At 36.8% G+C, this 23,940-nt stretch overlaps 1 protein-coding gene across 7 annotated transcripts in view; it reads right to left on the reverse strand.

Annotated features, from left to right (window-relative positions):
• The window catches only part of SPAG9 (sperm associated antigen 9), a 135,114-nt gene that overhangs the window by 53,381 nt on the left and 57,793 nt on the right, over positions 1–23,940 (reverse strand). For 6 of the 7 annotated variants that reach the window (XM_064271236.1, XM_064271235.1, XM_064271237.1 and 3 more), the window contains 3 exons: positions 19,280–19,350; positions 14,871–14,965; positions 9,267–9,417 (listed from right to left, as the gene is read on the reverse strand). In XM_064271236.1, the coding sequence (XP_064127306.1) occupies positions 9,267–9,417; positions 14,871–14,965; positions 19,280–19,350 (317 nt within the window). Of the gene's footprint in view, positions 1–9,266; positions 9,418–14,005; positions 14,846–14,870; positions 14,966–19,279; positions 19,351–23,940 lie in introns of those variants that run through there. The other variant, XM_064271241.1, reaches the window with a different exon arrangement.

Raw genomic sequence — 23,940 nt, forward strand, 5'->3', positions numbered from 1 at the left:
GGATACGGACGGCCAACTGTATACGAACTGTCTTACTTAGAGTTGGATAAATTGAATTAGGCTGAATTTTTGCAGGACTTATTTATACTTTCCCTTTTTTATTTCAAAATGCTTACTTTGGGGAAAGAAGTAAAGTATAGGTTATAGTAAAGACCTGACAATCACTGTAGAGGAAATAATTTTCTTAAGTATTACAGTGAATAACATTTGTAGTCGTCCAAACTGAGTATCTGATATCTTGAGAATAACAGTTGAAGAGATAACCAATAGTTAATCACTTTCATTTACTTTTTTTTCAAATTGTTTTAAAATAATATTTTTACCTCCTGTTTGAGAACCTTTAGAGGTACAGGATTATTGCTGACTTGGGAAGAGGAAAGGATTATAAAAGAGAAAAAACAAGTATTTACTAGGTGATCACATATTTATATAACAAATGGAATACAAACTGTAACATATGAACCAAACTGAATTACAAGTGAACAGTATAAGGACATTGAAGTGGTGGGGAAAGAAAAGAACTAACCTAAGTAACTTTGGAAAAGAGTATTTCAACTGGATACTCTAAGGATCCCTTTAGGAAACCCTGGTGGCGTAGTGGTTAAAGTGGACGGCAGTGGGTGGGTGGACAGTAAGGATGAAGACAACAAGGACTATATACTGTACTCTAGTAAATTTGTTTCTCACAGGAGCATGTGTTAGCAATTCAGAAACTCCTTTAAGTATATACTAAGGTTGAAGAAATAACTAAGCACATGGTAGGTAATGAGGGTGAGGTTAGAATGAACCTCATGGTACTGGATTGGAGTCGGAGGTATCAGTACGAACTCATATATATATATATGTATGTATGCATATATGTGTGTGTGTATGTATGTATGTACGTGTGTATGTATGTATGTATAAAACAAAAAACAAAATCACGAGTTCATACTGATCCTGCCAGAGATTGATACAGAAATAATTTCAGATGTGCATCCCACAGGTTAGTATACACACTTAGACTGCCTAGCTCTGTCCACGGAGAGGGCCTAGAAGCAATCACATCCCAAGCAATAAGTACACTTAACGCTCAGATCTTGGTTTTGTAAATACTATTCTCTAATAAAAGGAACCAGAGCTCTTTGAAGGAGTGGTTGATTACGGGACTGGGGCAGGGAAAATAGAAGTGCATGGACTATCTTATAGTGACAGTTAAGCAAGAAAATACTCAAAAAAGGAAGGAGGTACGTCAAAAGGGCACAGGAGCCAACCTGAAAGAGCGCCCAATGAAAAAAAAGATAGTATGGGATAACCCACAGAGTAACGTAAGTACTCGTGAGTCCAAACAGAAAGAAGGGAGGGAGGGAAGAATGCAGGAGGAAGGGAGGGGGAGAGGAAGGAAGAGATCTCCCTACAGAAGAATTCAAATTAATAAAGGATGAAGAAAATAGAAACTAACCATCAGAACACAACAGTGATAACTGTAGGCAAGAATCACTAAAAGATACTAAACTCAGCAAGTGAAAGCCTGAAGAAAAACAGGATATTTGTATAGTCTCAAAGTATATCCACCAAGATATTTATTAATTACAATGGGAAAAAGTTAATTTTACAGAAAAGAAATCTGACACACACCAGTTCAAGCAAGTGATCAGGGTCAATATTACCACTGATAAGACATATCCACATTTACTCCAATATGATACACTAAGAAAGGTGCTTCACCTTGAGCATTGTGCTCCTTTAAGGCCTATGTATATGGGATCAAACTGACAACAGCAACTCGAAAGATTAAACAGAAAACTTAGGGGCAGTGAGTTTATGTTAATGGAGGTTGAACAATTTGGAAAAGGAGGATAATAAGTGGACGACTTGAAGAAATGTAATCAATGTCACTGAACTGTACATGTAGAAACTGCTGAATTGCTGTATGCTCTGTTGTGTATATTCTCAACAGCAACAAAAAAAAGGCACATCACTTCTATGGTGTTCTTCCCAAAAAATGTCTAACCTCAATCTAATTATGATAAATCACAGGGCAAACCGAAATTGAGGGGCATCTACAAAAGAACTGACTAGTACTGTTTGAAAGTATCAAAGTCATAAAAAAGACAAGGAAAGACCGAGGAACTGTCATACACAGAAGAGACTGAGGAGACAACTAAATGCAATGTGGGATCCTGGAACAGAAAAAGACACTAGTGGAAAAACTGGAGGGCTCCAAATAAAGTCTGTAGTTTGGTCAATAGTATTGTGCCAACGTTAATATCTTAGTTTTGACAGTTATACTATGGTTATCGAGATGTTAACATTAGGGGAAGCTGGGAAAAGTGCATACAGAAACTCTACTAAATTTTGCAACTTTTCTATAAGTCTAAAATTATTGCAAAATAAAAAGTATAAAAAGAACTGAGTTAAGGCTTTAAATATTTTTTAATTTTAAAACTACACATATATTTTATAATAGGGATATTTAACCACAGACAATACAAGAATAAGTTTCAACTACTATAGAGATTCTAGCTTGGGAACACTGAAGAACTACGAACAATTTCAGAACTTAACCACATTGGAGGAGGATGGAAAATTCTTCTAAACAAGAATGCTGGCTCTGTTTAGGCATTTTCCGTTCTGTATGCTAGGCACATCCCCTGAAGAATGCAGCACACTGACCACTGGCTTTATGTACCAAACTCTGCAAACAAGAGTTTCTCACAGCAGCTCTGCTGAAGTATTTCCTGTCATATGGTTTTAAAGGAACTCTCTATTTTTTGCAAGTAGGTACCAATTCAATTGTTTTTTAGTTAGTTAAAATAGTTTTTCTCAGTTCTAAAAGTCACATTCTATTAACAATCAACAACTCTGTATGCCTTTTAAAGAAAAGAAAATACTTTTTTGGAGTACGTGTACATAAGCCCATACTGTGAAAGCTGGAACCTGTGTAAGGCAGAAACCTGTCAGAGAAGGAAAACTAAAATATTTTCCACTAAAATGAGCAATAGAAAGTGGTAAGACTGCACCCTGTCAGAGGCGGAAAACTTGCAAGATTTGGAAAAATGAGGTAGTCCTGTCGAATTCAGGCTCTCCCAGGCTCCACTGTCTGAAGGCAGGTGCATATGCACATATAGGTGTACATACACACACACGTGTATGTGTGAAACTCCAGAGAAGCTGAGAGATCATTGCCAAATTGAGCTCTTATTTTATAGGCATTATCGGCCAAGGCCTAGAAAACACATAAAAATTCTATGGATGGGATATTTAAAAAGTCTGTAAAAAAATATTTCTCTTTTGATATCTGGGCAGCATTGGACACATTTGCATGCCTTCTACTTCCTGAAATGCTTTCTTCGCTTGCTTCCATTCCAGGGCATTACTCTTTCTCTCCTTGGTTTTCTTCACCGCTCCTTCCCTGTCCCTTTGCTGTCTTCTACTTTTTGACCTCTAATATTGATTAATTCAGTGTTGGAGTATCCCAGGGCTTAAACCTCAGCCCTTTTCTCTACTTAATCAGGTAGATAGATCAAGCCGCATGGCTGTAAATGCCATCCACACATTTACGTCTCACAAATATGAATCTACAACTCTGACCCCTTCTCCGAGCTCTAAACTTGTAAAGCTATAAAGAACTTATAGAACACTGCTGGTGACAGTACAAACTGCCACAATCCCTTTGGCAGGCAATTTGGCAGCATCTAGACGGCACTGGGTTTTTTTTTATCAAAATCTTAAATATATGCTTTGATCTGGCAATACTACTTAAGGGAATTATAAATACACGTACAAAATTATTCAATGTAGTATCGTTTGTAATAACAAAAAACTAGGAAAAATCAAGGTATCTCATCAATAAAGAAGATTTTAATTGCAGTTAGGATGCACGATTTTTTCCCTCTGCCCATCCTCTAGGATTCTGAAGAATCAGTTATCTTCCTTCATTCCCTTGTCTTCAATTTCTCTTTCTATTGAACTCTTCTTTTAAACAACCCCAGTCTCTTCCATTCTAAGAGTATTTTTCCCTCTACCCTGCTAGCCTTCACCTCTAACTCAGGTTATACTTTTCTCTCCTCCGGCTTTCTTGAGTAGCCTACATTTGCTATTTCCCCCTTTCACAATTCCCATTCACTCCTGTTATTGGCCCTGCAACTCAAACAGTCTCACATCTACACCTGCAAATTCTCTTTATCCTACTTGATTTTTCTGTACAGCCAACCCGGCTGACAACTCCTTCTATTCTAAAGCTCTCTTGTACTTTGACATCCAGGGCTGCAGTCTCTTATGGCTCTCTCTGCTCTGCTACTCCTCCTCCCCCACATCCCAACCCTCATCAATATCCTCCTCTCCCTGTGCATGCTCTCTCTCCCCATGCCAGGCTGCTCCTGTGCATAGATGCTGCCTCCTCCATGCTCAAGCTCTGACATCCTGTTCCGGGTACTCTCTTTGGGGAAGTGCTCACCATCCTGTTCAGGATCTGACACCCCCAAGTCTGCTACTCCTCTACAGGAATGTCCTTCACTCTGCTAGGGCTCTGACTCCACACATGGATGCCCACCTAACCTTGCTCAGGCTATGACACCCCATTCTGGGTGCTCCTCTCCCCACGCCCTGCCCATGGATCCCTCCTTTGCTCTGGCCTACCTAGTAGCTTTAAGAATGAACTGTGCAGAAGGGAAAATAAAGTAATACTATGGCATCTGAATAACTATAGCTTTATAATAAGTTGTGTAGCTGGTAGGGCAAATTCTTCTTGTTCTATAGCTCTTCAGGATTGTCTTGGCTATTCTTGGTCTTTTGTTCTTCTCCAATTCCTTCTTTATTTGCGGCTTGCTCTTGAGTATAATCATAAATCTCTGCCCAGCCTTTGCACGTCTATAAAACATTTTGAGCAGAAGAGCTTTCATTATCTAAAAGGGTTTCTCTTTATCAATTTCACTAGAAGTTCCTCAGTAAGAAATTTCTGTTAACAACGCAGTATATAACTCCTCTGTTTCTGCCTTTAACTGGCCTCTAAACTGGATTTCAGAACCATCTGAGGCTTCATGTAAGCTCTGACATTTGGATTGGATTAGGCCTTGAAAGAGGGAATTACTATTGGTGGTACTCTCAGCAGAGGAAAAATAAACGGCAAAACTACAAAGAAAAACAATTGGATGTAGAGTTCTGGAGCTCGGAGAAGGGGTCAGAGTTGTAGGTTCGTATTTGTGAGATGTAGATGTGTGGATGGCATTTACAGCCATGGGGCTTGATCTATCTACCTGATTAAGTAGAGAAAAGGGCTGAGGTTTAAGCCCTGGGATACTCCAACACTGAATTAATCAATTTTAGAGGTCAAAAAGTAGAAGACAGCAAAGGGACAGGGAAGGAGCGGTGAAGAAAACCAAGGAGAGAAAGAGTAATGCCCCGGAAGCAAGCGAAGAAGGCATTTCAGGAAGTAGAAGGCATGCAAATGTGTCCAATGCTGCTAAAAGGCAGGGTGAGAATGAGAATTTTTTCATTACATGTGGAAAGATGGATGCTGTTGACAACATTGACAAAAGGTGTGTAAGTGCAATGGGTAGGATCGAATGTCTGAGAGGAGTAGGATAAAAAAAAGCAGACTTCCTCAGTGACACCAAAATTCATCCCCACCTCAGTCAGAGTCTTTACAATTGCTGCTTCATCTGCCTGAAACACTTCCTCCATGCCTTTCCATGCACCTCAACGTCCCTCACGTCAGGGTATAAGTCACTTCCTTCAAGAGGCTTTCCCTCACCATTCTAACTAAAATAATCACTTTTAATTACTCTTTCGCCCCTTATCTTGCATTCTTTTCTTCACAGTGCTTATCAATACTTGAACTTCTATTGTTCAATTTATTTGTTTACTTGTTTGTCAGTCTCCCCTACAAGAATGCAATAAATTAATGAATAACATGTACAAATACTTCTTTTTAAGGACAACTTAGACATTTTTCGAGGTGCATCACTCAGCAGATTTTCCACTACGTGAAGTTAATTCATTGACTACAGCTCTCTCACAGTGAGAAATCTGAAATATAGTAACAAAGAAGGTACATGACTTTATAACCCTTTCATGAGTAATGGAATATATACATTCACGCACCTATATTTTCCACCTCTCAGGTTTCATGGGAAGTTGTTTTCCCACTTTTAGTGCATGCTGCCACCAGTCAGGGAACTATATAACTGTCTGAAACGTAGAAACGGGTGTGCCACAAATTACTGTTTTTACAGAGTATTGTATGAGGTGTTAAGGAGCCCTGGTGACACAGTGGTTAAAACGATCAACTGCTAACTGAAAGGTTGCCAGTTCAAAACTACCAGCTGCTCCATGGGTAAAAGATGTTTCAGTCTGCTTCTTTAGAGATTTAAAACCTTAGAAACCCTACGGGGTTGCTACAAGCTGGAATCGACTCAATGGCAGTGGGTTTGGGTATGCAGTGTTGCATCCTGAAGGTGTGACTGTGTAAAGCTTTTGTCTCTTTTGGCTTTTGTACAGTGAGATAAGCCTTCTAAGTATATTTCCAGGTTTCTGTGTGTTATCTGGAAGTTGCGTTTCTTGCGATGATTTCATGTTCAAGTGCCATACATTGTACACACCTGTCAAGGGATCTAGAAGGTGATGCAGAGTCCAGAGGGACACACGTGTCCTACATAATCCTACCCCAGAGTCCAGAGGGACATATGTGCCCCACATAATATATATCAAAATCCTATTTCATAACAAAATTTCAGAAATTCTCCTTGATTCAGCATGCCTTCCATTATTGAAAACACATGGTATCAACAGAAAATTTTTTAAAAATTTGATTTGTATATGAAAAGGAAATCATTTGGAAATTCCTTTTACTGCCATTCTTCTGTCACAAAGTTCCCTACAGTTCTTTGTTTCCTTAGTTACAATCCATTATGTGGTTTTTTTCATAGAACCAACCAAAACCAAACCTGTTGCCATCAAGTTGATTCCCACTCATACTGTCCCGATAGGACAGAGTAGAACTACCCCATAGGGTTTCTAAGGCTGCAATGTTTAAGGAAGCAGACTGCTATAACTTTCTCCCAGAGTGGCTGATGGATCTGAACTGCTGAACTTTTTCAGTTAGCAGCCGAGTGCTTAACCACCGCAAAATCAGGGCTCCTTTCTCACAGAACATTTCACCTTAACCTTACTTTATAAAAAAATTGTGTTAGTAAGACTAATATAATTCTCACCTTCAATTTTTTATAAAGAAGGCAAAGCACGCCCTAAATATAGCTAGGTCAACCCCAAAGTCCTCAGAGAAACAAAAAGTTGTAGAATATTTTAAATGAGAGATAGTTTAGTCCAGTCCTTGTCACAATGGAAACCAAGACTAGTGGTATATGACATGCCTGTGATGCAGTCCACAAGTGAACTCTAAACCCGACTCCTAGCCCTGTGTAAAGTTAGAGAAAGATATCTGGTTATTAACAAGGTAAAATGAATAACAAAAATGTCCTAATTATTAGACTTTACAAGCTGAACTTTTACCATTTTGTAATGTACCATTCCATTTATGGAAATCCTTCTCTGTTGAGTATTTCATTTAGTGGCTCAAGATCCAGATCAAATAGGGGAAGTCAAGATTTTGTTTTTAGAAACTCTCTGGGGAGGACATAAAAAGCCTATGTGCTTAAGTCCATATTAATAATCCGTTACTGGTTTTATAACTTTCCAGTAAAGTTCTGTCATAGTGTGTCATTAACAAGAGAATTATAATATTATCTAAGATGTACTTTTGATAGTAATTAAAATAGTTACCAAAATTATTCATTTTATATATAACAAAACATGATGTATTTTTGTTATGTATATTTTCACTATAATTAAAGAAAAAAAAAATATACACCAAATGGTAAACACTTTTGGTGTACTAAAAGTATCTCTCCTACTTAATTTTGTTTTGGGAAAGGGGGCAGAGCAAGTAGGCGATTGAAGGATGGGTGTTTTGGAAGATCTTTTAAACCTACAAGCAGGCTAAAAAAAAAGCAAACGTGGCCGTAGGAGTAAAGAATAGAATTTTCTAGTGGCATCACTGTGGTCTGACACTGAGCAGCTGCATGATTAGCTTCAAATAAACTGAGCAACCAGGAATAGAGAAGGGAAAAAAGGGTGAGGTCAGCCTTACTGTTAAAAATACTTTTTAGTGGGAGAAAAGTCATCAAATATTTATTGACTGCCTTCTTCTTTGAGTACATTTCAAAGGTCAATGGAATGCCTCGAATACCTCTACTTTCCAGAGCTGAGAGACAGATCATTTATATTTTCCCAAAAGAGTCTTTCTAACATCTAAAACCATTCATTCATTCATTCAACAAGTATGTTCTGAGTGCCTATTGTGTGCTAGGCACCATTCTAGGTGCCAGGGATACAACAATAAATAAGCCACACAGAGCTTACGTTCTCAGTGGAGACAAAGGAAATAAGTAAATGACAAAATTTCAGACATATCGTAAGAGCTACGTATAAGTACTCAGGCCATGGCAAACACTATGGAGAAAAAGAAAGCAGGAAAAGGGAGATAAGATACAAGTACTCATTGTAAATGATCTATTTGTTTTAGGCAAAATTTATGACAGAATAGATGTTATAATGTAATAAGAGTCTTTTATAATCAATATTCCATTCTATAGGATGTAGAACATAACTATTTTTAAGTCAGTTATCAGTTTATTGCCATTCTTAGAATATATTACTGGTTATATTTATCACTTATTTGATAACAAATTCTTGGTCAAGAATATAACCTATAATTAATCAACACCAGCCCTTCAGGTAAACAAAATGCACTTTTGGATATCATTTTATGAAGTGGTACTAAGGAAGGACCTACGGCACTGGGTTTGGTTTTTTTTTTTTTTTGGTTTACTAAGGAAGGAAGAGTATTTTTTTTTTTTTTTAAAAGAAAGTGGAGCTTAACTAAGTTGTAAAGCTTTCAACAGTGAACCAAAGGGTTTCAGGTGGCTATGATTTTCAATTCTAAAAAACATAATTAGGTTGCTCTGTACTAAATTCATATTATGTAACCTAAAAAATAGAAATCAATTTGGTCGTTAGTACATGAATCAAGAAGTAATGATGCTTGACTTTTTTTTTCCTTTATAACTTAGAATTGAATTCTAAAGCTAATACTCTCTAGGAAGAGCTCATTTCCAATACTAAAATAGACATCAATTTTACAAACTAAAATGCATACAAACTAATTTTGTTACTTTTTAATTGTCTAGTACTTCACTTTGAGTAAGAAGCTTATAAATAAAGCTTACCTTCAGGCTGGTATTAGAACGTGGTTGACTTAAATCCTGAAATTTCCATTGTTCTGATCCAGGGGTCTCGCCTCCCTTCTGAGTGTCAGGTGTAAGCAATCCATCTCCAGCAGGCAATGAGAAAAGCCCTAATGATATAGGGCGTTCTTTTCTATTTGGAGAGGGAAGAAAAAAATTAATCATTCTTCTTTTTTGTCATGATGATGTACGCCTGGGTTGTCACTGCTTTAGAATCACTACTCTTAAATAATACTGTCTGTCCATTTGAACAAGTAGACTTACTAAGGAGAAAGGACAGAGTCTCAGAAGTTTAAACTGGCTCCAAGAAATCACCTAAGAAAAGTGGTAGTCAATGGCTTAGGAAATCCTACAAATTACTGATGAACTCCTTGCCCAGGAATTGGCCTGTGGTCTAGTTTCACAGCAAGAAGAGCTGCTCAGTTCTCACTCCAACTCAGGTTAGCTCTAGGCAAACCTGCAACCCACAGCTGCCTCCCCATTCGGAAGTGACACCAACACCTGCTTCTAGATTTCCTGAATTCTCACACTATTCTCCGAATGTTTCCAATGCCTCTTCAATGTATGTCCTTCGTGCCTATAAGAAAATCATATGCTATCTAAATCAAGGCTACTAATTATAAACAGTAAAAAAAAAACTTTAAGGACTTTTATCCCCCCAAAGTAGAGAGAAATCTCTATTTTTCTAAAGAACAATAATATACATTCCTTTCAGACACAGTACGTATGAGAAAACCATTGTCAGTTTTTTCCAAATATGAAGGCCAAAAAATTCTTTAAAACAAAAGGTTGTAAAATTTCCATTGCTTTGTGGGAAATTTCAATGCACCAGAGTTACAATTTTAATAATAATGCAATTTCTACCAGAAACACAACCTTTGTTGATACACAGAAGGTTCCAAGTCAAAGGGCTTTTAGAGAGTAGAAAAGAGTCTCCTAAGAGGTCACCCCGGGTCATTAACTCACAACTGTGGCAACTGGGAAGAAGTGAGTTTATACTAATGGTTTGGGGCCTCCTGGGACCCGCACCTCTACTGGTAAGAATGTAAGTTAGAATAGAAACAATGAGGTTATAAATAAAAGTGGGAAAATGCTCAGTTTCGCTAAATAAGCCTTTTATTCTTTAAGCTCATTTTTCTACCAAAGAAACTTAAGCCGCTTTTGAAAACTGCCCTCCCGTAACACAAAGAATGTGCTCTTCCATTCCTAACAATGAGATGAAAGGATTACTAACACCATCAGCATGCAGAGATGAAGCAAAACGGGCTGCATTTTATTAGAGTTGCATGCACAAGAAAATATAACAGAAAACAGGACTTCTATCAGTTAGAGTTAATTACTTATCACTTCTTCATATGTGGAGTACTTTTCCCTACTTGATTCGGGAGGAAAAATCAAATGGAGGTAGGAAGCACAATAAGAGGCTAGACTTTAATACCAAATCTAAGTTTGTGACTATAAGACAGAACAACCAAATGACAAAGTAACTAGCCAGTTATTCTGTTTACACCAGTTATTCCCAAATGCTGGTCAGCAACAAAGTTTTCATGAGTCCATGTCAAAAAGAGGCATTATTTATATCCTTCTTGGACAATACAGTATATGACAAACACATATACATTTCCATATAAGGTAGAACCTGTTATTTCATGAGAATGACTGCCCCTAGCTTTATTTTAAACTACATCTTTTCTGCTTCTTTGATCTTAAAATGCCCTTTCACTCATCAAATGATGGTGACAGTAACTGGTAGCCGGATTTTTTTTTTTTTTTAAGTTGGCAACTTGGTGTTGATCCCTCAATTTTGGTCAACATATTTTTAAAACAGAAAATCTAAGGGTCTAAGAGCTACTAGACTTGACCTTTTTTTTTTTTTTAACATACCATATGGACTTAAGCAAAAAGTAATTGGTAATTTAATCACAATCCTAACCCAAAATGCAAAGAGAATCCAGAAGATAATAGAGATATCTTCATACAAATTTACCACACTGCTAACAAATCAAAATACAGGCCAGTCATTAAAATTATCTTCCTATATGAATGACAATACATCATTTTCACACATATCAATTACTGACAAAGTTTTAGAACTAGACCATTGGAGTGGCAGGTCCTGCTGTGGTCCAGGTTTTACTCTCTTACTCCCATCGACTAACTCTGCAACCAAAATACAAGCAGAGTATGTACCTCTTTATACTGCTTTTATATCAATCATAAAGAAACTGCTCTATAGGGAGGGAGTGTCAGAGACTTAGAGCTCTCTGTCAAGTGGGGAAATGATGCTCTAGGTCACATTGTTTCAACTATGGAAAAACAATGTTACTATATACCCTTCTCCTTATTTTACTCCTAAATTACATAAGGGCAGGGAAAGGCACTTAATTGTAATTATGCAAGTTAATTAGAATCCTACTTTACAAAAGAAACCCTGAAAAGATGAACATTAGTCCTGTGTTATGTTGGTATGCATGTTTGGTACTTTATCTATATTAATGCTTCGGTAATATAGATGAAAAGAAACCAAAGAATGTGCTACGAATGAAAAATATTTAAACTTTGGGTTTTTCAATCTGCTATTACTCTCTAGAAACAAAGCCATTACCACTACAGAATCCTTGTTATAGTCTCTTTTTTAAATCGTCTTACTTCCATATATCCAATTTTGAGTTGGTTATTTAAATGTTAGCTTACATGTATAAATAATTTTGAAACTAATTGTTTGAAACAGCTTTTTATCTGTAATCACATTTAATACAAGTAATTATTAATAAAGTTAGTTTTATATAAATGGGGCTTAAAAAAAGATTAGATTTGTTCAACATCCACCATGTGAGAGGCACTGAGCTAGATGATTTACTTACAATATCCCACTTAACCTTTTTATCAGCCTGGGAAATAGGGATTATTTTCCCAGTTTACAGATTAGGAAAAGTGATAACTCAGAGACTTGAGACACCAGTAATTGGCACAGATGGAATTCAAAGCCAGGTTTGTTCAACTCAAAGGCCAATGTGCTTTCCTTAGAACCATGCTACCTACTTTTTCAAATTTTAATCTTAATATTGGAGATTTTGGTATCTTTATTCATTCGGATCAATGACAACTTTTGTGTCAAGAAGCTTTATGAATTTAATCTTATGCTTATCAATAAAACAGCCGGAGTTAAATATTTTTGCTAAAAATAATGAGTACAAATAAGTGACTATAAGGTATTTTACCTTTGTACTTTCCCTTGCAACTGATTAAATACAAAATCATAATCTCATTTGATTTGTATAACCACCCAATAGGGTAGATACTTTCAGATGAGGAAACTCAGGCACAGAGAGATTAAGCAATTTGCCACAGGTTTTCCAGCTTGCATGTGCAGAGTATTTGTACCCAGGCAATCCAGCTTCCCAGCCTGAGCTGGGATCTGCTGCACGGCCCTGCATGGCTAGGCGCAGAACGCCACTGCCTTCTCAAGAGGACCCTGGACCTACGGCAGCCTCATATAGTCTTATTTTAATACTCTAAATATTTTTGAGTTCAGATGTTTTTAATTGCCTAGAAGCCCACATATCATATACACATATACCACTCTTTTATATACTAAAATATACATAACACTGGCCCCAATTTTTATAAATCAGGAAAAAAGAAAAAACCATCAAGTATCTAGTTCTTGATGGTAGATTAAGATGAAATTTACTTTCTGGGCCTTAAACTCTTGTTGAACATGAACTGATCTATGTATAAAAAGGAACACACAGGGAATTTACTGCTTTAATTCTTGTTGATTTATCTAAATCCACTGTTAGGATTTGAACATTTTATTTTTAAGTAAACATTTAACAATAAAAAGTATGCACTATGAACCTCCATTAAAAACCATGCATGAAACAGAAATCTGAACAAATAAGATATTTTTAGTTTGGTTAAAAAACAACAACAACAAAAGAAACTAAAACCATAAACCTCTAAAATGCAGAACATGGCTCTTGCAGGATGCAAGCTGAGTGACCGGCAGTAAAGCTACGTAGATTAATGACTACCCCCACAAGTAGGCAGGGACATTTGTCACCCAAGTCTACAAAGAAAAGAAAGGACAACATCTGACAAAACAATAGTGAAAAGGCTTTGTAAAGCTTTCACAACTTTGATGTGTAAATAATGAGGGGGGAGGGGAAATGCATTCTTTGCCCTAAAAGGTTTAAATCCTTTCACTTCAAAAAAGATTTTGTTTCAGGAGGAACATATTTAAATTGCTCATTCCCATGAGCAGCTATCAAAAATGGCAAAAATGATGCCTGAACCTCCACTGTCAAAAAATGATTAGAATAAAATAAACCTAAGGCCTTTGTCTAATCAACTGCAAGTCTAAATTTGCCCCTAAATGCTCAGAAGCAAAACACAGAGGCCGTGTCAACTTAGACCCGGTGTTTACTCTTGCTCTCCCCTTTACTCTTTGAACACTGTTTAGAACAAGACCACACTGACCTTGTACTTGTGTATAAGTAAAATATGAAAATCCTTTTCTTTGGTCGGTGGTTTCCAAATACAAAGCTGTATCCCTAGGTGATGGCCTATAAATTACTATAAATAAGAACAGAAATCTTAGCTTCAGGCCATTTTCCATTGTTTCAATCTGCAACAGAAATGGTTACAAAGCAGACTGGTAAAGCTAACAATTTAAGAAAAACCAGCTAAGCAGGGGCTCCCAAGACAAACTGGAGTACCTGAGTATCCTTGGTAGATTCTGCGTCAGAGCTGGCACACCGGTAGAAATAGAAAAGTGCACAAGCAGCAAAACAGAGAGAGATACTAAGATAGCTGAGTTAATGACCACCGCCCCGCCAACAAAGCCAAACACAAACAGCAGCATGCATCCAGGACTCATGGCGCTGTGCTGGCATGGTGAAACACCCGAACCAGGAGGCCTACACAGGGGCCAAAGGGGTATCTTTGTAGTAAAGATCTGTCATTCAGCTGCTGCCACAAAAAACAATGCCATCAGCAGCAGCTTTCCACTCCATCCTGCAGCAGCTCCGAGGCAATGACGTCACCCCGCTCTCCCCGCCTCATAACCATAGAGCTGCTGCTCCCAGCATTTATGCAGCAACCCAGGGAGACAGCCAGCCTATTAACTTTCTTCCCCTCCGCTAAGAGTCCTGGCTTAGCTCATTGGCTACAAGGCCTGGAGATCTACATAATTTATTCACACTCCTACATCAAACAAATGGCTCGCTAGCCGTTTCAAATATGCCTCTCTGTAACAAAAAGGACTTTAAACCAATTATATACAGGAGAAAGGAACATTTTTCAACATTCCCACAAATCAGAAAAATTCAAGCCTAGTGTAATCTCAACTATTAGAAAACAGTCAAATGTCTCAATATGCTGCTAATATGGCATGTCTCGTAATTTATCTTTTTAATAGTGAAGGCTATTTCTACTTTTCTATGTTATTCTCTCCTATAGCATTCCACCCACAGGAGAGAGCTCTTTGAATAAGCCTTACTATTGTTCCAGGATTAAAGAACACAGAGAAAAACAGCAATAAATAGATTTCCATTTTCTTAAGGCAAAATGCACAAAGCTTACCTAATTCTACTATGAGCTGTGGATTCTAGTTGATCACTCCCCGAGAGCTGATGAAGTTTTGTTCTTTCTAAATGTTCCATATAATTATGGATCATCTATTTAAAGAAAGAAAAAATACACAAAATGTAAGCGTAATACCCGGAATGAAAGCACAGTGTTATAACAAGGGAAACATTTCTGTCCCATTTTCTTATTTATCACACTGCCCAACCCCATGTGAAAGAGTATTAAGGAACGAAGTTTTTTAATGGCAAAGCAATATGCAAATGCTTACATTTAAGGATGCTGATGTCCATAAAAGTAATCGATATCTTGTTTAACATATAATATTGACATAAATAAAACAAATTAGGATATAAACATTGGAAGAACGTGAAGAGAAATCACTGGTTAAAAATAATAGATGACATTTGAGAAATCCATTCACCAAAATGGGAAACAACAAAGAAATTAATGTGAAACTTGAGAAGAAACCATATCTTTATGTGGTGATCTTTGCCACTTTACAAAGAATTAACAGGATAAAATCATTTTCAATTTAACTTAATTTAATGCAAAGATGTGTATTTCTTCTATCTGTAGATTTAGCTGAAAGAATGCTAAAACATTTTCTTCTTTGCTACTTCACTTGTATAACTACTTAATATAATCGTATATAGTATTATCATGAAATTAATATAAATGACAAAAACCAGAACATTTTGATTTTGAATCTTAAAGAATCACATGATAGAAAAGCTGAATATGGAAGTAAAACCTTCAAGTATATATATAAACTGTCAATAAACTCTAAGGTCCTATTTGATTCTTCATAATTTATGGTTTTACTTTTAAGAAAACTAAATCTGGAATTAAAACATGTAAAATGCAAAAAATTTCAATCATAAAATCAAAAAGCCTTTGCTAGATACTAGCATAATATGAATAAGAAAGAAGTAAAATTTAAAAAAATATGGAAAAGTCTGTCAGTATTTCCAAGGAATGTAAATATTAAGAGTGGACAAAAAAAGGCTGATATCTTTCTTGGGAATATTACTTTAATTCTTAAAACATATAATATTTTTGGAAGCTAAACTTAAGGCATATGAAGATGGGTTTCAATCTCAATATAACTTAAAACAATTAATCAGACGGTTGCCCATTTAAGACTAATCCAAAGCAAATAGAATCACATGTGGTATGCTAAAACATTTTTTTATTTTAAATTTACAGATGTTTTATTTTAAATATACAGATCTTCTTTTTACCACCATTAAAAGGACAGTTTTCCAGAAATACAGCTTTTGTTTTTGTTTAAGCAAGTCAGAAATAATAAGCTGTTTTCTTCTTTTATCAGGAGTAACTTTCAGGAAAAAAATTAAACTGAGCCTAATATAGCAAGGTGATTCTTGAGCCTAATAGACATCAATTTAAATTCTGAAAAGGTTTTAAAAAACCTAAGTTGATTCCTTATGTGCGGGGTAGTAGTCATACAGAACCGATCAGTTTAAATAGAAAAATCTAAGTTTCTTTAAGCATTCAAATGAAGAAAACAGAAACCTCCTCTAGACTGCTTTTAGAGTAATTAACCTATTTGGTCAATTATAGAAAATGAGACAGAATTACCAACAAATACCAAGATAGAATCAGTTCCCCCAACAGCTCATTTTGTCTTAAATACTGAACTCCGGCATTTAAATAAAAAAAGGAAAATTAGAAAATGCTGAATTTAAACCTTCGGGAAGAACTAATCCCAAGTAATTGCAGGTACAGTATTTTGATGTTCCATAATGGTCCATATAATGAAATTGGTTCCAACTCAACTAAACTAACACTTAATAGGAGAAAACAGCAACAACGATAAAATGGCAGCTAACACTTACTGAGCACTGACCGCATGTCAGCCAGTGCCAGTACAGCCACTGTTCCATTTAATCCTCATAACAATACCACAATTTTACAGATAAACACCGGTTTACAAAGGTTTTAAAGTAACTTGCCCAAGCAGACCAGCTAATTAATGATTAACTGTGTTTAACTGTGTCATACATAGCTCTGTGGCTTTGTACCCAGAGCTCAGGTCTGTCTGACTCCATCATCTGGGCAGTGAAACTTTGTGGGACCCGTGGTCTATCTGCCCTTTCAGTCAATTCCTTAGGCAGGCAATGAGCTCACTGTCCTTTCTCCCTCACACCCACAAGAAAACCCCACACCCTAAACCATTTCCTGCCATTTGAAATAAAATGATATGTACTATATAAATGCACGAAAAAAGTACATGGCACATAAAACATAAGAAATTTAAATTTTAATAATAGAGCTCTGGTTAAAAAAAAAAAAAAAAAAACTTAGTGGGAGGGCAGGATCAGTGCTGCCCGATGGAAAAGAGAGAGGTAAGAGAGTAAAATCTACTATTGGGTCCTCTAGCCCCATCCCTCCTGGCCTCAGAACTATAATTATTTTTCTCATGTATGTGCATTAATTCATACACATTCAGGAGTCAATTCAGCAACACACAGCTGAAGTCATCAAGAGGGTCCCAAGTACACTGTCTGGAAAGTCCTGGTTTGGGATAGGGCCCAACACCCCTACCCCCAGAGGTCATCTTCACATCAGAAGTTGACTGTCAGCTTTGGCTGAAACTGAAAAGCAAGGCAATAGTGAGGTTTTAGAGGCAAGCAGCACGGATCCTTTTAATCACGCTGGCCTTAAATCTTTCCATACATAGCCCAAGAATCACTACATCCGCAAAGCCACTGGTCTTAAAGCTGTTCAGGTGCCATAAAGCAAAGAGTCACAGAAAAAAATTCTAGTGCACTTAACACAGAGAATGAAAAAACGTTAAGAGTACAGGCTGTGGAATCACACAGACCTGGTCCAAAACCATTTACTAGCATGGGATTTGGAGCAAATCACTTCATACTCTCTTTTGATATTTCAGTCTGTAGCATGGGGATTATAGGGTCTGTCCAGAGGAATAAATATGAAAGCATATAAACACTCCCTGGTGTGAGACCCTCCCCAAGGTTGCAGGGGTTTACTTTTTGGGCAATTAGCATAAGAAAATATACACATATGGCCTGAGTACTTCACAATTACTAAACATTTATGTTTCCTCTACTGCTCTCTTTAAGGCAATGTTTTCTTTTAAGCAAATTTAGTCTAACACGGACAAAATTTTGGATTTGATTAGAGAAGAGTTATTCGCCTTACACAGTAATAACAAGTTTCTCTTAGGCAGCGAACAATGTGTTTGATAGAAGTTCTATTTAAACAATTTTTTTTTTTTGTGCCTGCAAAGGATATTACCTTTTTTGGAAGTAATAATGAAAAGGTTAAGGTTAAATCCTTCTGACTTCCTTTCCCTGAAGATTTCCAGAGTTTGCCTTTAAAGGGCACCTATTTCTTTAGCCTTAGATAGATATTTATAATTGCTAATTGAATGGCATTTCTAGTATATAGATGCATAAACACAGAAAAATGTGGGCTACAGTAAAACAGACCCACATTTCAAAGCAATCATATCTTTGTGTTACATGAACCTTCCCTGAGGCAAAGTAAAATAAAAGGAGCCTATCAGGACAGAGAATGGAAGTGGCTTGTGACGAAGGCCGGGGATGGATCCCGCTGCCTGTGAGATATGTCTTGGTTGCTGGTTATGCCCAGCTTTCTGACTTGGCAATTAGATTTCCCGGAAATCTTTTTTTCTTCCTGGACTTTCCTTCTCTGAAGGAATAGAAATAGAAAAATTATTATATCTTTTCATTTAAAACTGAGAAGTCAGGTTTTCTCCTATAGGAACACATTTTCACTTTTTATTAAAAAAGTGAGAAAAAAATTTGAAATTTCACTTTTATAGTCAAATTTTTAAGAACGCATGTATCTTATGCATACTTCAGTTGAACATATCATAGTTTAACAGCCCTCAGTTATTACGAAGCTTAGGACTTTACTACAAAGCAAAAGCATTGTTCATAATTCATCATGATCACTTATTTATAGCATAAACATACTCCTCCAAACACACTGACAATTACCAGTCTTGACAGCACTACAAGGCACACACTAGGTACACGGCATTGTTCAGACACTGAAATGAATGCTGCAAAAATAGTCAACAACAGACCTTTACCATCGTTTTTTAACAGCCTTAATACCCACCAAATACCATCTTATTAAAATGTGGGTCTTTTTTACATTCCGAAAAAGCTGTTGTGTAAGCTGTTCTTGTCTTTCCACAGCTCTGTGGTTCTGGGCCTTTTGTGGTCAACCTTTCCCCTTCACCAATGGATATCGGTTCTGTGACATTTCATGCTTCATGATTCTCGAGAATTATTCTAGCTGATTTGCAAAGAAGATTTAAGAAATACTTTCTAAGGTTCATTTCTTTGTCTCAATATTTGCAGGGTAAGAACAACCCAGAAACCCACCTCAGTGTGTCTCTGATGTAGTGCATTATATTCCTTCTTCAGTTCTGCTTCTCTTTCTTCAAGTCTGCTAACTGAAATTAAGATACACAAGCTTAATCAGAACAAAACAAAAAATTCACTTAGAAAAAAAAAAAGTTCATCTTTAAAACTTGAAATGGGCTATCCATAACCTTAAGCAACTTTAGGACTCAGTTCTCCATATGAAATTCTTCACAAAGCTACTGACCTTATTTCATCACCCTTAACAAGTAAAACTTTCATAACTGATTTCTAACATTATAAAACCTCTTTTCCACTACTGGGCAGTATGTGAAAGTAGCATTGTTTTTAAGTACTTTTTCCACTTCGGGTCTTCTCAATTTCAGGGACTCATCTTCTTTTATTTAGCTCCCTCTGCTGATGGATCTTGTGAGTGGCACTAATTTTGGTTAGTGCTTACAGAGTATAACTTTATGATATTAAAAAATAAAAGGTTATAGATCCCGAGACACAGAATGTCAGAAGAGGATTTCGTAAGAATAATTAATACCAAAGAGGCATGATTTAGAGAAAAAGGGTCCAAGAAGGACCACAAAGAAACTGTAGTACTCAAGATAGATAAGACAGATGGTGGTTAAGGGCAGTCTAGACACTGTTACCACAGAGAAAGGACACAAAACCATGCTGGCTGCACAGCACAGGGGAGATAGGCCAGCCTGCAGGAGCCCAGACTGGCTAAGTAGCAGTGGGAGGCACTCAGGTGGGTAGAATTAAAGCTGGTGCTAAAGGAACTTGTCAAGATATTCATTTAAGTCTGCTAGAATGCCTTAGGTTAGGTGGAAAGTTCCCTTAGAACAAGGGTCATCTAGCTGCATACACGCAAGGCATACTTGGAAGCCACAATCTGTTGCTGCCACAGATAACTGTAAGTAAATACCTACTACGAACTTAAACAGCCCACACACGAAGTTTTACATGCCTAACGTTAACACACTAGACACAAAACTTGTACTGTTTGGTAAACTCCCCTTTGGTTTGTGTAGCTTTCCCTGCCACCTTTGTATGAATATCTTGAAAATACATCAGTAATTAGAAAAACTGTAGCTCTGACTTTTTGCTTTGATTTGTTTCTAATTCAGGCCTACAGGTTCACTCACTGACTTTGCACCAGTGAGTAAACTCAGACTACGATACCTGTGGTGCATACTTTAATCATGTCAGGTGAGGGTCAAGTACGTTTGCTGCTCATCTCATCCTGTGGCTGCAGAGCAATAAGTAAACTGTAATACCAATGTGTTGCAACAACACAACAAATGCTGAAACCATAAAAATTTTTGTTGTTGCTTCTATGATTTTTTAAATTTAGAAACAGGAAATCCAAGCGTGTTATATTTAGAAACAATCTCAAAGTAAACGTTTTCTCCTACTTCTTTTCAATTAAACTGAAAAAGCTTAAATTAAACCCTGAGGCTACTTACTGGGTAAACCATATCTATCTTCAATTACTCATTTGTGTGAATCAAGGTTTTCTCAATAATATGCAATCAAAACAAAAAATTGGATACTGAGGCATAACCCTCAATATCAAATATGTGCTCAATAGTACTGCTTCATGATACTCATCAGCTGGCTTGATATGAATTCATAAAATAAATTCATATCACTACCATTACTACCGCTAACAGCAACTAACATTATATAGCGCTTACCATGTACTATGCGCTATCCAAAGCACTTAATATAAACTTATTTGAGCCTAACGGTAGTAACTTTATGATGTATTATTGGATTCATTTTACAGAGGAGGAAACTACAGCAAATAGGGGCTAACTAACTTGCCCAAAGTCACATAGCCAGTAAATGGCAAAACAAGGATTCCTAATGGAGGAGTCTGGCTCTAGAATCTGTTCTTAATTACCAGGCTACACTGTCTCTCAAGAAATGCTCCACACAAAAAAAAGAAATACTCCTTTTAATCTGTTTTAAATATTGGAGTCTACTTTTAAGATTTCATTTGAGGAAAAAGAAAGTATAGGAAGTAATCCTTTTTACTTCAAACAAACAAAACCTCCTGTGTTCTTACGGAAATAACTTAGTCACAGTTAATCTGACAAAAAGGCATCAAACTGCAAAGCAAAATAAATACCTAATTTTATTATTCCATAAGGGAAATGCACATTAAAACCAAAATGCAACCCATTACACACTATCAGAATTCCAAAATTGTAAAATGCAAGTGCTAACACAGGCATAGTAACTAAAACTGTCATATATTGTTGGTGGGCGTATAAATTGGTACACTCAATTTGAAAAAGGTTTGGCAAGATTTACTAAGACAATGTCAACCCTATGATAAAACAATTTCACTCCCAGGAAATTCATACATATGTCCACCAAAAGACATTTAAAACGATGTTTGAAGCAGCACTATTAGAAATAGTACAAACGTGGAAACAAACCAAATGTCCATTAACAACAGAAGGAACAAATCAATCGTAGTATATTCACGTAATGGAATACTGTACAACAGGGAGAACGAACCCATTATTGCCACACACAACAACATGGACAAATCTCACAAACATGATATTGAGGGAAAGAAGGAAACACAAAAGAGCACATACCATATAATTCCAGATATATAAAGTTCAAAGCCATAAAAAACTAATCCATAGTGTTAGAAGTCTAGATAGTGGAGACCTTTGGGAAGAGTTAGTGACTCAATGAATTAACTGTCTGTACAGCCCCACCTCACTCCAAACACACTATACCCATTCACACAGACACTTTCTTGGGGTTGAACACTCATTATTCTTTATGCTCTTTAACAATTACTACGATTTCAACATATAGCACAGGATTTAAAGGCTATTTAGAATTACTGCAAACGAGTTGTGCTGTTGTGACATCAGAATTCTTAAGAGAGGTGAGCAAAAAAATGTCACCAAATTGCAGAATATAAAGAGAGGAAAAAAAAAAAAAAGAAGATGGTCATGGGAAGATAAACTACAATTACTCTTTTGAAGGTTGTGTTGGTGATGTCTATTAAAATAAGCAATGTTTATATCCTTTGGCCCAATATTACTACTCTCATTACATATACTACAGGAATACTTGCACCAATGCCCAAAAAGGGATAAAAATGGATTTTCTATACAACACACTTTACAATAATTGGGACCACCCCAAAATTTGTCATTAGGGGTTGTTTCAATGAACTATAATAGTCATTCTATGGAATATAATGCAGTGGCTTTGTTACTTCCTAGTTATGTGACCCTGGGTAAATTAACCCCTCTGGGCTTCAGTTTCCTTATTTGTAAATAAGGAATAATAGTATCTCAGAGTTGACAGTAGGATTAAGTGAGCTAATATTTGGAAGGGGCGAAAAAAAAAATTTTTTTTTTTTTTAAAGCAGTGCCTGGCACAGAGGGTAAGTGCCATGCAAGTGCTTTTTAAATTCAATAATTCAAGGTACCTGTTAAAAGGAATGCATTATATCTATAGCTTCTGACATGGGATTGTGCCCAGAACCGAATGGAAGGATATTGAATATATATTGCTACATGGGAAAATAAAAATTCCAAAACAATATAATGCCATTAAGATGTCTACATAGCTAAACTGAGCTTCCTTCTGATTGTCTCTCCCAAACCTGCTCTTTCCCATAGTCTTCTCAGATAAAAAATCTTAGTCATCCTTTTGCTCTTTTCTTCCCCTCACATCGCACACCCAATCAGCAAATTCTACCTGTTCTACCTTCAAAACAAGTCTAGAATCTCATCACTCTTTGCCAACTCCATCACTCCCATCTTGGCCCAAAACAGCCTCTCTTGCCTGGATTATTACAATAGTTTTCTAACTAGTGTCCATGCTCCAGCCTGAGCTCCCCTACATTCTCAGTGCGGTACCCTGGGTGGAGTCAGATCACATCCTTCCTCTGCTCAGAATCCCTCAGTGGTTTCTTTAAACACACACACACACAAGTTCTTACAATGGTCTACAAGATCCTTCAGGATCTGCCATTTCATGTCACATCACCCTTCACCCCCTAACCATTCCCATTAAGTCAGCCTTGGAGAGAAGCTCTTTTACAAGGTCTTTATCAAGTGTCTTGGATGAGAGCAGGACTCACAGATTATATAAACAGGTCCTATGATTTTATGCTGGATTGCTAATCAGTGTTCATTCACAAAGCTCTGTTGTATCGTACCATGCAATAGCAAGATTGTGGGAAAGAAGACCTAAGGCCCCAACATACCTCCAATTGCCAGAGATTTCTGATATTTATTCAAATGAACATGAGCATTTTTCAACAGTCAAATTACCTTAGGTTCATCTACAACAATTCCTTCAAATTCTATTATCACTTTTTCCTTCTTAAGCATTTCTGATTATCCCTAACTATAATTCCTTAGGAGCCCTGGTGGTGCAGTGGTTAAGAGGTCGGCTGCTAACCAAGAGGTTGACAGTTTAAATCTACCAGCTGCTCCTTGGAAACCCTATGGGGCAGTTCTACTGTGTCCCATACGGTAGCTAATGAGTGGGAATCGGCTCAATGGGTTTTTGGCAATATTCCTTAAGGTTCCAATCACAACTATCTAACTTACTTTCTCCTTAATTTATTTCCATTTGGCATCATATTCTTACTTTTGCCTTAAAAATAACTGTTGATAAACTAT

This window comes from Loxodonta africana, chromosome 18 (assembly GCF_030014295.1).
Source record: "Loxodonta africana isolate mLoxAfr1 chromosome 18, mLoxAfr1.hap2, whole genome shotgun sequence".
Taxonomy (NCBI): Eukaryota; Metazoa; Chordata; class Mammalia; order Proboscidea; family Elephantidae; genus Loxodonta; species Loxodonta africana.